The 14,003-nt window shown below is 38.3% G+C and overlaps 1 protein-coding gene across 1 annotated transcript; it reads right to left on the bottom strand.

The window, feature by feature from the left end:
* Positions 1-1,202: 1,202 nt before the first annotated feature.
* On the bottom strand, positions 1,203-13,356 carry znf346 (zinc finger protein 346). The gene is made up of 8 exons (XM_020920680.2): positions 13,277-13,356; positions 11,476-11,579; positions 10,240-10,329; positions 9,390-9,537; positions 8,062-8,216; positions 7,047-7,116; positions 6,202-6,301; positions 1,203-5,931 (listed from the first exon to the last, which is right to left on the bottom strand). Exons 1-8 carry the CDS (start codon positions 13,332-13,334, stop codon positions 5,715-5,717), a joined length of 942 nt encoding a protein of 313 aa, XP_020776339.1. The 5' UTR covers positions 13,335-13,356; the 3' UTR covers positions 1,203-5,714.
* Positions 13,357-14,003: the final 647 nt, after the last annotated feature.

The raw sequence follows: 14,003 nt of genomic DNA, 5'->3' as shown, positions 1-14,003 counted from the left end.
AGTTTAGTTAGAATTCAGAAAGATGTATTAGAATCCAAATCCAAGGACTCAGCCGGGGCTCAGATAGAACTCAACAAAGACTCATAATCCAGGATTGATGCAGGACTGAAAGAGGACTAAAACAGGACTAAATCAGGACTGAATCAGGACTGGAACAGGACTAAAACAAGACTGAAACAGGACTAAATCAGGACTGAATCAGGACTAAATCAGTACTAAAACAGGACTAAAACAAGACTGAAACAGGACTGAAACACCTTGCCAAAGGGCACCACGGCAGACATAAAATAGATTAGTTAGAATTCAAAAAGATGAATTAGAATCCAAATGTTACACTGTTATATGTTTATGTTATTCATATTGTACTTTATAATAATGCAAACACAACACAACGAGTCTAAAGGATCCAACTTGAGACGGTTTTAAAGACCAAAAAAACCAATCAATTCACGTGAACCTTGTATAAAAAGGGTTTATACGCCATCTTGTGGACACAGGCGTGTACTATACAACAATTACTGATACTTGGAAAACAATCTTAACATATAAAAAGTACTATAATACTATAAATACTATAATAAGTACAGGGATGGTTTATTGATTATCAGAACATTTTAGCCGATATTTTGTACCAATATTTTTAGTCTTTGTTTTGTCTTTGTCATGAGCTAGTTTCCAGGCTCATGAGAGAAAACATTATATTTTTTTAATACCAGATAAATGCATTTCATTATTTTGTACAAAAGTGAAAGGTTCATTTGTAAACCTCAATATAACTTTAAGGGCTTTTATTGTGCAAAATTGACTCTTGTGAGCTTTAAGTCATGTTAGATTTTTATTTTAACGTAACTGAGTTGTGTTTTCTTTCATTCACACATTTGAGTAACACTTTATTATTAATCTCTCCACATCTTCAAAGCTCAAAATCCAATGTTGCACCTTGTGATGTCATGAAGGGGTAGTTTAGTTTAGTAGAAATTGGCAACTCCAGGACTGAAATCATCCACGTTTTCACCCTAAATCTGCAGTGTTTGTGTTTTAAAATGCGTGAATGAAACAAAACACAAATCCAGGTGTTTGTGACAAGAAAACTACATTATAATAGTGATAAATAAAAAATACCATTATAAAGGCCCTTTAAATATTCTCTCTTATGTTTGCTGTTTTTAATTATCACAGTCCTAAAAACAGACAAGAAAATGTTGCTTTCTTTACAAACGTTTTATTTGATGCAATTTTTCAGCCACTTCTTTGAAATGTCTTTACAAGCCACTTATTTTTAAGTTTTACAAGTCCTTGTTTTATCAAATACATCCAAAAACGTCACCACTACAGCGCCCCCTCCTGTTCTCTCACTTCACAGCACATTAACACCGTTTATAATTTCTCAACTGGCCAAAAATGTAAAAAGTATACTCTCTACTGCAGATTAAACACTAACTAACTCTAACCCACTGTTCTCCTTTGAGGAAATGAACTGTCAATTTAGAAGCCACTCTTGATAAACGTCTTATTTTGAGGCATTTAAAAGGTCCATTGCGTAACTTTTCTGATTCAAATACATTAATGCTTTGTCTAAAATGTTCCACAGTATGGCATTAAACCGTTTTATCTTCATGGAAACCAAACCAGACCAAGTTACAGTCAGATCTGTGGAGAGGCGACCTTGCTCACAGTCAGAATCCATGTTTTTCTAGGCATTTTTGAGCTTTAAAACCAGCTGTAATTGAGTAAATCTAAGGCAGAGCTGTTTAATGCCATACTATGGAACATTCCAGACAGCGCAATGACATCTCCATAGTAACAAGCAGGTGACGGACGCCCAAACCGAAAGGTTACACAGTTCACCTTTAAACAGAAAGGGGGAAAAAATAAAACATAAAATAAAATAAAACCACACATTTTCAATTTTCCTCGCTATTCTCATAAATTATTTGACAGGCCAGTAAAAAAAACAAAAAAAAAAAAACAAATGGAAAAAGTAAAGCACAAATAAAGTGTCCAACAATCCAATACACACACACGTCAAGAAACAGGAGTGAACAATCAGACCAAAAGTAAAACAAAGGACCTTTTATCAGGGCTTAACACGAACCAAAAGCTGACTTCCATTTTCGCTGGTTATACCTTTATGTACCTTTACTATGACCAGGTATAAATATTTTAACCACAGACTGTATAAAGAAGTGGACTAAGTGAGTGTGACGTCACCAAAAGCGGTCAGGTCCAGTCAAATGAAGCTCACTGAGGACAAAAAAAGTTACAGGGTGAATTTGGTGCAGACTTTTATGGAATAGGAATCGATGTAGGGGTAAAAGAGTAAAATAAATACACCAGGATCATGCAGAGCGGGTTAATACGAACATTTTAAATCCACTATTAGTCTCCTGGTTCAGAGCCGGTTTAGTCCCGGTTTAGTCCTAATTCAGTCCTGGGTTAGTCCTGGTTTAATCCCTTCTTTTGTCAATTTGTTTAGTCCATGTTCAGTTTGGTAAAGTTCTGGTTCAGTCATAGTAGCTCTGTCCTGGTTTAATCCTGGTCCAGTCCCAGTCCAGTCCTGGTTTAGTCCTAATTCAGTCCTGGGTTAGTCCTGGTTTTGTCATGGGTTAGTCTGGTTTAGTTTTGGTTTAATCCCTCTTTTTGCCAGTTGGTTTAGTCCCTGTTCAGTTTAGGTAAAGTCCTGGTTCTGTCACAGTAGTTCTGTCCTGGTTTAGTCCTGGTTTGGTCCTGGTTCAGAGCAGCTTTAGTCCTGGTTCAGTCCTAATTCAGTCCTGGGTCAGTGTGGTTTAGTTCTGGTTTAATCCCTCCTTTTGCCAATTGGTTTACTCCCTGTTCAGTTTTGGGTAAAGTCCTGGTTCAGTCACAGTAGATTTGTCCTGGTTTAATACCGGTCCAGTCCCTTTCCCGGTTCAGAGCTGGTCTAGTCCACCTGGATCATGTAGAGCAGGTTAATATGAACATTTTAAGACCAAGATGAGAACCCTGACAGCAGCAGTTACAGAGAAAGAGGTGACGATTTTTCAATACAAAGTGGATTGGAGCCAGAGTCGATGGAGCCGGAAGTGCCCATGCTCACTTCCTATTTAGCCACGTCCATTTATATAAACAGTCTATGCTTTAAGTACCATGTTAATAGCTTTGTAGTTCTGTAGAGCTCTAAGAAAATTATTATGATCGGAAAAAAGCGTCTGAAAAGGACTTTAGTCAATGGAATGAAAGCGGCAAAAGTTCATGTTAAACCCTGATTAAAAGCTGCATTGTTTAACTTTTCTGGTGGAGCGTCCGTCAAATGCTTTTGTTCCAGTATGGCATTAAACCTTTCTATCAAGTTACAGGTCAGCTCTGTTGAGAGGCGACTCTTTTCATAGTCAGAATCCCTGTTTTTGTAGGTTTTTGAGCTATAATTGAATAAATGTAATTTTTTTTTTATATAAGGTTGTTTAAAGTCATATTGTGGAACATTCCAGGCGTATCCATAGTGGCATATCCATAGAAACAAGCAGGTGACGGACCTCCAACCAAAAAGTTACACACTGCACCTTTAAACGTTACTATTTTTTTTTTCCTATTTTGCATTTATAAAACTTTTTGACATCTTTAAATTTGACATCAGTTGAAACGCGCTACGGACAGGATCTACGGAGCTGCTGTTAGTAAAGTTTTATTGAATTAACGTGTATAAGAAATAAACGATAAATAATATTCAATAAAAAGAAATAAAATACAGATTGCTAACAGCTAAAATAATAGTTTTTTATAAAGGAATAGTGTTTTAAAGGCGCACTGTGTAACTTTTTGGTTGAGGGGTCCGTCACCTGCTTTTTAATTCTTTCTTTTTTTGTCATCGCTGTGTCTGGAATGTTCCGCAGTATGACTTTAAACAGCTCTACCTTACATTTATTGAATTACAGGTGGTTTTATAGCTCAAAAATATGTAGATATACAAGATCTGACCTGTAATTAACTGATTCTCTGTGGTTTGGTCTCATGATGATTGACACGTTTAATGCCATACTGTGAAACATTCCAGACAAAGCAATAACATCTCCACGGAGAAAAAGCGTTTGACGGACCCTCCACCACAAAAGTTACACAGTGCAGCTTTAACTATATGAAGGTTCCTGTGATAAACAAAGTAATTATAAAACATCTGTAAAATTCAAAGCAGAATTCTCATGAACATTCACAAACCTAGTTCCTCCAGTGGAATTATATCCTATGACCCAATTCCGTTTCCTATTTTTGTAAATCCCGCCCCACTGAGGAGAGACGACCAATGAGGACTGAGGCGGGTTATTTCCCATTGGCTCTCTCCTCTAAACAAATATAAAAAAAAATAAAAAATTATAAACTTGTTCTGATAATTTTCACAGCCTTAAAATAAACAAAGAGAGCTGCAAACCATCGTCATGATAGAACGTAAAGTTAATGTAAAACAATGACTGTGAAACAATAAACCCTTTAAAAGGTCCTATATTACACAAAATTGACTCGTTATTGAGCTTTAAGCCAAGTTATAATGTTGTTACCGCCTCAAAAACAGACCTGGAGTTGTGTTTTGTTTCATTCACACATGTTTGGGTAATAAAAACTTTTTCACAACGACCGGAAGTGCCACGATGTAGGGTCAACTTAACTCCCGGATAATGTTTTTCTGTGGCAAAATATCTGTAGAAATGTCTTCACCAGCTTCATAAATCTGCCCCCATCACTTCATCTCAACAAGGTCGACAAAGGACATATTCTATCCATGAAGAATTTATCCACAACTATCAGGACGAAAGACGAAAACGTAAACACAAACAACGACGACGCATTAGTGAACTACTCCTGAGCAAAAACTAACATTATGGTCATGAATAAAACATAACTAATAAGTAATTCATTCATTCATGTCTCGCATTTAAGCTGCACAAATCTCTCTGTCTATTCTAATATCTACATCATGAAATCAGTATTTAATTTTAATTCTAGGATCAGTCTGAGTTCACAAGTTACTTATGTTTTATTCATGACCATAGCGTTAGTTTTTCTCAGGAGTAGTTCACTAATGCTCGTCGTTGTTCGCCTTTTCGTTTTCTTCTTTCTTACCTTGATAGTTGTGGATAAATTCTCCAAAATTTAAAATGTTTATCCTTTGTTGACCTTGTTGGTTGAAGATTTGGCGATGGTGCAGATTTATGAGACATTTCCACAGATATTTTTGCCGTAGAAAAGCATTAACTGGGAGTTACGTTGACCCTACATCGCGACACTTTCGGCTGCAGTGAAAAAGGTCAATCCTGCATTATTAGTCTGTCTACATCTCTGTTCCACCTTGTGATGTCATGAAGCAATAGATTAAGTTTTCAGCTCCTTTTAATTTTTGTTCAGTACGGATTGGCAGTTCCATGGTTGAATTTTAAAGCGCTTTGAGAGCCTTGAAGGTGGAAAAGCGCTGTATAAAAATTTGACCAATTGCGACTATAACCGTGACTATGGACTTTAAAAACACAGTGGAGCTCCTTCTGTATTACCACGTGTTTTCAGTTTGAGAGAAGAACTGAAGAGCCTGAATATGAATGAAACAAAACAACTCCAGGTATGTTTGTGGCGAGGAAAACATCATAAAAAGTTCGGAAAATACCGTAATATGGGCCCTTTAAAGCATATTGCAGCATATTGTCTAGAAAACTGTTGACCTTCACTTTTGTACAGTGTCCATGTGGAAATGTTCAGTTTTTAGAGTAGGTCTGGTACTCCTCACAGAAGCCAGGGTCCTCCTCTGAGTAGTTCTGGTCTGTGGCGGCGAAAGGATTCCCGTCCCACTGATCCTCCAGGGCTCCGTACGGCCGCTCCTCCCCAGACGAGAGCTGCTGTTCGGGGTACTCACCGCTGAAGGAGTCTGAGGCCTGGAGGGACTCTGAGGGAGCCAGCCCAGACTTCTTCAATCTGGGAAAGAAAAATCACGTCACATCTGATCTAAAACTCAAACAATAAAACTGATTTATCCATTTCTTATGTCTGTCACTAAAAATATCACAAGCTCTGGCTCTGAGTCCCGTAATTACTTTTTCTCTTTTTGGTCAGACGGTGTTAAAATAAAGCACAGATTAAAGTCTAATAAAGTCGGAGACAGAGCAGAGCCTAAAGTTAGCATTCCACCCCCAGGGAATGTAAAGAACAAATGATTATAATGATGGGCTCTGATGCAGGACTCACTGGTTCTTGTGTTTGGCCCCGCTGATGTGGGACTGGTACTGCTCCACAGAGTTCAGCTCCAGTTTACAGATGGCGCAGGGGTAGCCCTTCACGGTCGTTGCTGTGGGAGAAATAAGTTTGGATCAGGTCAGGTTAGATTAGTCCATGTTTAAAACCCCAGCTCCTTCCCTGCTCCCTCTCTGTTACCTTTCCCCTCACTCTCTCCTCACTCTCTCCTCACTCTCTCCTCACTCTCTCCTCACTCTCTCCTCACTCTCTCCTCACTCTCTCCTCTCTCTCTCCTCACTCTCTCCTCACTCTCTCCTCACTCTCTCCTCTCCCTCTGCTCCATCCCTGCTCCCTTCCTGCTGTCTTTCCCCTTCCTCTCTGCTTCCTCCTTGCTCCCTTTCCCCTTCCTGCTCCCTTTCCCCTTCCTGCTCCCTTTCCCCTTCCTCTCTGCACCCTTCCTGCTCCCTTTCCCCTTCCTCTCTGCTCCCTTCCTGCCCCCTTTCCCCTTCCTCTCTGCTCCCTTCCTGCTCCCTTTCCCTTTCCTGCTCAGTTTCCCTCCTCCCTGCTCCTTTCCCTTCCTCTGCTCCCTTCCTGCTTTCCCCTTCCCTGCTCCCTTTCCCTTCTCTGCTCCTTCCTGCTTCCCCTTCCTCCCTCCCTCTTCCTCCCTCCTCCCTTTCCCCTTCCTCCCTCCCTGCTCCCTTTCTGCTCCCATTCCTCTTCCTCTCTGCTCCCACCTGCTCTCTTTCTGCTCCCATTCCTCTTCCTCTCTGCTCCCTCTGCTCCCTTTCTGCTCCCATTCGTCTTCCTCTCTGCTCCCACTCTGCTCCCTTTCTCCTTCCTCTCCACTCCGCTCTGACCTGGGGCTGTGGCCGGGCCGTACGTCTCCATCAGCTTCATTTTCTTTATGTGTTTTTGATGCTTCTTTCCCTTAAAAAAGATGGAGGACAGTTAGTGGAAGTGAAGACAGTGAAGCCTTTTTTTAAAACCACTTTACCACAGCTCATGTATATCAGTGAATTTTAACAGGAGTAATACAGTAACAATATGAAGTAATTTTACATGGCTATATATTACACAAACATGATTCTTGTGACTTTTAAACCACGTTATAATACCGCATCAAAAACATACCCAGAGTTGTTTTAATTCATTAACACATGTAATGTTTGTGTAACCATTTATTATTAGTCTGTCTACATCTCTAAAGCTCAAAACGCTCTGACCTTGGAATGCCATGGTAGTTTGCCTTTGTTCAGTAGAGATTTGCAATTCCAGGGCTGAAATTATCCAAATGATTATAGAGCAGGTGTATGGAGTTTAAAAACACAATCACTATCCTGGAGTTGTACAGAGGCAGAGAGTCTAGAGTCTGAGGCAGGAGAAGTTTATTTACATCAGTCTGGGAACCGATGAAATTGAATGCTCAACACTGCACATTAGTATTGGCTATAAAAGTACGACTATGCTTCTACGCAAAGAGGTTTAAATAGGAACTAAGAAGAACAGGCTGGAGAAGATAAAATAAGAAGAGCACAGCAGACCCCTTTTGTGAGACTGATAATGGCAAAGAAGGACAAATTCTGTAATAGTTGGATGACGCCGGAGTTAAACCACAGAGAAGTGTCAACAATGAACTGGAGGTGCCCAGTGCAGGCGATGCAAAATTCCACAAACCAGTATTACCACATGACATCACAAGGTGGAAGAGATTGTTTTATGTTTGAAAGTAGAACTAAAATATGCAAGGTTTGTGTGTTCAACATGTGTGGGAATGAAACTAAACTAACTCCAGACATGTTTGTGATGAAGGAAACATTATAACAGATCAGAAAACAGTGTAATGTGGGCCCTTTCCTTCCGGGGAGGCTGTACCTGGTAATGCTGCTGGGCCATCAGGGGGTTGTTGAAGGAGGCCTGACACACAGAACAGAAGTGGTTGGGGTTGGATTTGTCGTTCAGTGGAGACTCGCCCGTTTTCTGTTTCTTCGTTTGGACTGTAGGTGCAGGCGCAGTCATCTGAGGAGCCACTGATGAAGACAAACAGGTACAAAGTTAAAGAGGAAGTATTACACTACTACGGGTATTAATTGTAAACATGTAACATATTTAGATCACCATGTTACCTTTTATTGTTCTGAAAATGCTATATTCACCAAAAACAATGTATTAAAGTGTAATTATTGCATTTTGTTTTTAACACTCCGAGTCTCTCGTCCCATCCCACTAATGAAACTACCACTTCACAAACCTGATGCGATGTGCAGTAGTGTATTGTTTTGTGTCATGTTTTTGTATATTTATGGAGAATTGTAGTGTGGAAGCATGAGTGATGTAGATTTGTGGGATGTAAAGTGCTTTGCGTGCCTTGAACTTGGAAAAGCGCTAGATAAAAATGTGACCACAACTCATTGCGATGGATTTGATTACAGTATTTTCTGCACTATAAGGCGCACTCTTAAGCCTCCCAATCCATCATAAAACGACTGCGCGCCCCACAATCCAGAGCGCCCTATACCAGAATCCACTTGGGTGTCCTACAACTTCAGTAAACTACAAAGCTGCACCACCCGCAGCGCACGCACAAACACGCACGGAGCAGACAGCGACCGCGCAGCGAAACACACCCGCAGCCACACTCATCACTCCACACTGACGAGGAACGGAACAGAGGAATGAAACGAAAAAGCAAGTGCAACATGCCACTTCTAGACACAACTGAGTCACTGCGAACACGCCGACAATCCAGCGGTCCCAGACAGCACCCTCCCTACACGCCACAACTGAACAAAGCCCAGAGTCACCGTGAACGTGCCAAACAAAATCCCACTGACCCATCCAACTGTTGTGTTTCATTTAAAGTCTGTTGAGGTTTATTTGTGAAAAAAGTTTAAAAATAGACCATTTAATGACTGAGCGACTAATAGTATGGAAAATATGGTATTTTATTATTCATTAGTATTTTTGCTCTTATTTAATGTCACTACTTTTACTGTTTTAATAAGACTATTGGAGCTAAATAGAGCTTTGTTTTATATTTTTTCATCTGTATTGTGTTCTGGAAACTGTTTTGTTTATTAAATGTGCTTTAAATAAAGTGGATTGGGTTGGATAAGAAGAGACATGAGGCACAGTGTCACTATTTTAAATGGTGTCTGTGACCAGTGTTAATAAGCAGAGTAGAGTTTGTCTGATGCATTCACCTGTGTTCTGGGGGCCCACAGTCTTGAGGCGCAGGTTCTTGGCGTGGACTTTTCCCTGATAATGAGACTCCGCCATCACTGCCGAGGTGAACGTCATGTTACACACCAGGCACACTTTGAACCGGTCTGTCTCCCCGTTATTACAGTCCTGAAGAAAGTCACAATCAACATGTGCTCATAGGTGTTTATACAGTTAGAACAGACAAAACATTCCCCATTCAAGTTTTGATTTATTTTAAAGGTCCTATATTACACAAAATTGCCTCTTGTGAGCTTCAAGTCTTCAATTGTTCTACACAAATAAACTTGCTTTGCCTAATGCTGTTATAATGTTGTTACCTCCTCAAAAACAGACCTGGAGTTGAGTTTTGTTTCATTCACACATTTGAGTAACACTTTATTATGAGTCTGTCTACATCTCCAAAGCTCAAAATGCTCTGTTCCATCTTGTGATGTGACAAAGCTGTAGTTTTCAAGTTAACAGCTACATTTTACTTTTTATTCAGTATCCAAATGATTCTAGTAAAGGTGTGTGGAGTTTAAAAACACAGTGGAGCACTTCCTGTATTACCACACTCATGAGGTGAAACAGAGTCTTTTCTATGTAACTTCTAAAAATGCAATTTGTGTGAATGAAATATTAATTCATGAATTAATTAATATGGAGCCATTTACATGTTATTTGTAAAAAATCTTAATCTTAATTATATGTATGGATTAGAAGGTAATTAATTTACTTTTCACCAATTACAATCAACAATAATTCAAATGGAAATACTTCTGTACCTTCTTTTTCTTTTTCTACTAACTTTCTACTTAGATAATAGTCCATTTGTCAGTTTTAACTCACATTGTTATCTTTTGTGGGCTTCTTTACAGTAGGCTCATTCTCGTTCTGAATAAAAAAGTAGCGTCGCACTTTGTTGGCATGTTTCTTGCTCTAGAAACAAAAAAAAGTCAAAGGTCAAACATTTAATCGTTAGGTGCAAAAACACAGTGCTACACTAAAGGTGCACTGTGCAACTTTTCCAGAGGAGAGGCCATCACCTACTCGTCACCATGCAGATGTGTTTACTTTGCCTTGGATATTCCAGTGTATGGCATTAAACAAATTATCTCTCCACAGAAGCAAGCAAGAGATGCCACTACGCTAATTTAAAGGTCAGATCTGTGGAGAAGTGACCTCGCTCACAAAGGATGTAACTACATAAGAGCGGAGAGACAGAGAACACAGGAGCACGTCCAGTTTTAGAATAATAGGGATGTAACTATATCCAAATCTCACTGTACGATATTTATTGCAATATTTTGTGGAGGTGAATATGCTACTTTTTCCTCTTAAATTGCCTTGACAAGACTTAAACCAAAGAACTAAGATTTAAAAGTGCTTATAACAGTTATTTCTTCATGTAGTCTGCACTAAAACAGAGCAAAGGATCATGGTCTATGTAGTTCCCTCTGTTTTTTTTAGATATTGCTGCACCATAACTATTAATTTAAGCGAAGAGACTTGAGATTCGATATATTTTGTGATTATTGTAAGACCTCTGACGATACGATATCACGATATTTCAGTAATTGTTACATTCTTAGTTAATAATACAAATGAAGTATAATAAACATATTGGGCGTTAGGGCTGACAGTAGCTCAGTTGGTAGAGCATTTCTCCACTGATCTAAAAATATACCATCAAAAAGCCTGGATACTGTTATAAAAATTAGCAAATTAACACATAAAAAAACATTCACAACACAAATTGAACCAAGGTAAAATCATGTGACCAAAATTGTAAATTGATACGATTATTGTTATTTCAAAATCTTGTCTTCTGGACCCCATCTCTCTTCTCTGTCTCGTGCCACCCCTATTAAATATAACTCTTCAGTCAACGAAATAAGATCTTCATAGCCGCGGACCCCCACCAGAAACGTTACACTGTGCACCTTAAGCAACCTCGGGCATCTCATTAGGATACTTAGCAGTTGTAGATGGTCAACAAAACACAAAATAGGCTTTTTCTTGTTCTCTAAATGAAAGCGTGTGGGCGCAGATTAAAGGCAGAGTACACTGGTAGGACAGACTGACCTGATAATGAGTGAGCTTCTGGGACTCTGAAATGAGGACAGCGCTGCACACTTTACACTGAGAATCCGAAAACAGGTCGCTGTGCTCCTCGATCATTTTATTCACTGGAAAGAAAAGAAAAGAAGAAATAGGGTTGTCAAAGCTAAATATCAATACTGAATCTATTATGAAACTACAAACTAATTTGTGCAGGTATTTATACTATAAAAGCCACATTCATAGGACAGAAATTAACCTTTACTGAATATCTTTTTAATGACCTCTAGCTGTATTTGAGCAAGTATAAGAGCACATAGACTAGTACACGCCCATGGACCACTGTGGAAACTATTTGAACCACTGAGGGATTACACAAATATAAGATCACATGGTAATGTAAGAGAAAGTACTGTGATTTTAATGTTGAAAATCACATTCTATTGACTACATAAAGTTTTTTTTAATCATCATCATGGTATAGAAATCGGTACTGAATATCCAGACTGTTCCTTGGCATTAAAATTAACTTTGAAATTCACCTAGAGAGTGGGAAGAAAACAAAGCAGATTTAATTATGGATACTAAATATCACAAAAAATATAAATTACTTAACAATAAAAATATCCGCTTGTAAAAATATGCAGGATTGTGGTATATAACTGTATATTGCTGTATATAACTGTGTATAACTGTGTATAATAACTAAATTCACACGTATATAACTCAATATAATGTGATAAGAATTGAAAAATTTGTGAAATTCCACCATTGTGGGAACCAATTTGTCAATTCTACGCAATATTATTACAATTCTTCTATTGTAAATTCTGCAAACATTAGGCAAATTATTAGGACAGGTTTATAGAGAGACGACATTAAAAAAATGGATCAGTGAAAACAATGTACAGTTTTAGTTTTGTAATCATGCAAAAACTAGGTCTCGTGTCATAAGAGTGTCCTTCATTTAGGGTGACCAGACATTCCTATTTACCCGGGACAGTCCCAGTTTTGAGCCCTGTGTCCCCTGTCCCATCAGATTTATACAAAACCAGTGATTTGTCCCAGCTTTATACAAGAAATATCCCAGGTGTTCTTATTTTTAACCAATTTGATCTAAACCAGGACTATACCAAGATTAAACCAGGACTATCACAATTTTTGACTAATCTGATCCCTGCCAATATTAAAAAAAGGAGTATAAATGTTCATTTGTTTAACCAAAATATTAAAATCCGTGTTTGTGAATGACCATAAAGCAAAAAAAATGCAGCGATGTCCCTCAGATTATCACGTTACTCGCTCTTTTCACATTTTTATGTCTGTCAACCATCCCAACCCAGATATGACCCAGTTTATGCAATATATTGGTCTTCTATTGTAAATTCTGCAAATTATTAGGAAAGGTTTGCAGAGAGACTATATTAATGAATGGATGGGTGAAAATATTATACACTTCTAGTTTTGTCATCATGCACAAACTAGGTCTCGTGTCATAAGATTGTCCGTCATTATGTCATTTCGTTTGTTCTGGACCATCTCTACCATGCAAGAAACGTTTGATTATGTTATTGTCTTTGCATCCTTAGTAATTAAAGCAGATCGTACGAGAGAAAACCGCGGATGCTTCGTGCTCTCGTCGACCTTGGAGCTCGGAGCGCTGCGGCTAACTTAGCTTAGCATATAGCACCGGGCTGCACTCTGCGCGCCTCTTCTGCACTTTAAACACGCCCGCTGCAGCAACGAGACGCATTTCCCGCTGGAGCCACGCACACACACATCCCCACAGTATCAGGTAAAAGATCAGTGAGGAAAAGTGCCTTACCCTCCGCTAAACCCGAAGGTAAATATGGAAAATTATCGGTTTGCATCGTGTCCGCCATGACGCTCACAGCTGCTTCTAAACGCGCATGCGCAGAGGCAGATGAATGAATTACCTGTTCGACATAAACTTCTCTCTGTTTACTCTCTCTGCCTTAGATTATAAACCTTTTTTTATATATATAATTACATTTATACATTTCGATAGCAAATTACAAAGTATGTGTATCAACATACATCATATTTGTGCACCCCCCCCAAAAAAAAAATAAAAAAAAATAAAACAACTCTAGCAAAAATAAATAAATAAAATAATAAATATAATAATAATAATAATAATAATAATAATAATAATAATAATAATAATAATAATAATAATAATAATAGGAAAAAAATAGCAGATAATCCAAAGACAGATAAATACATAGTGACAAAAAAAAAAAAGACATACACAACCGTGTTAATTTATATGTGTCCATTTTATTCATTTATTTATTTATTTAATTTTGTTGAAACTACAAGTGCACACCTCTTCTTCTCAATGGGCAAGAAACTCATGAGATTTTTATGTGAACTTGGAGAATAGAAAATTATTTGAGAGAAAAAATTGAAGTAGATCTTTTTTACACTCTGATTAGAAACCGTGAAGCTTACATTTTATAGATCACTGTGGCTGGGTTACAGCTTACAGATCAATTAACATTCAGGCCTAATACATACATTAAATTCAG

This window comes from Boleophthalmus pectinirostris, unplaced genomic scaffold (assembly GCF_026225935.1).
Source record: "Boleophthalmus pectinirostris isolate CB_2022bp ecotype Guang Dong unplaced genomic scaffold, ASM2622593v1 HiC_scaffold_12, whole genome shotgun sequence".
NCBI lineage: Eukaryota > Metazoa > Chordata > Actinopteri > Gobiiformes > Gobiidae > Boleophthalmus > Boleophthalmus pectinirostris.
Note: the sequence above shows the minus strand (reverse complement) of the source record. Positions and strands in the feature narration are given on the sequence as shown.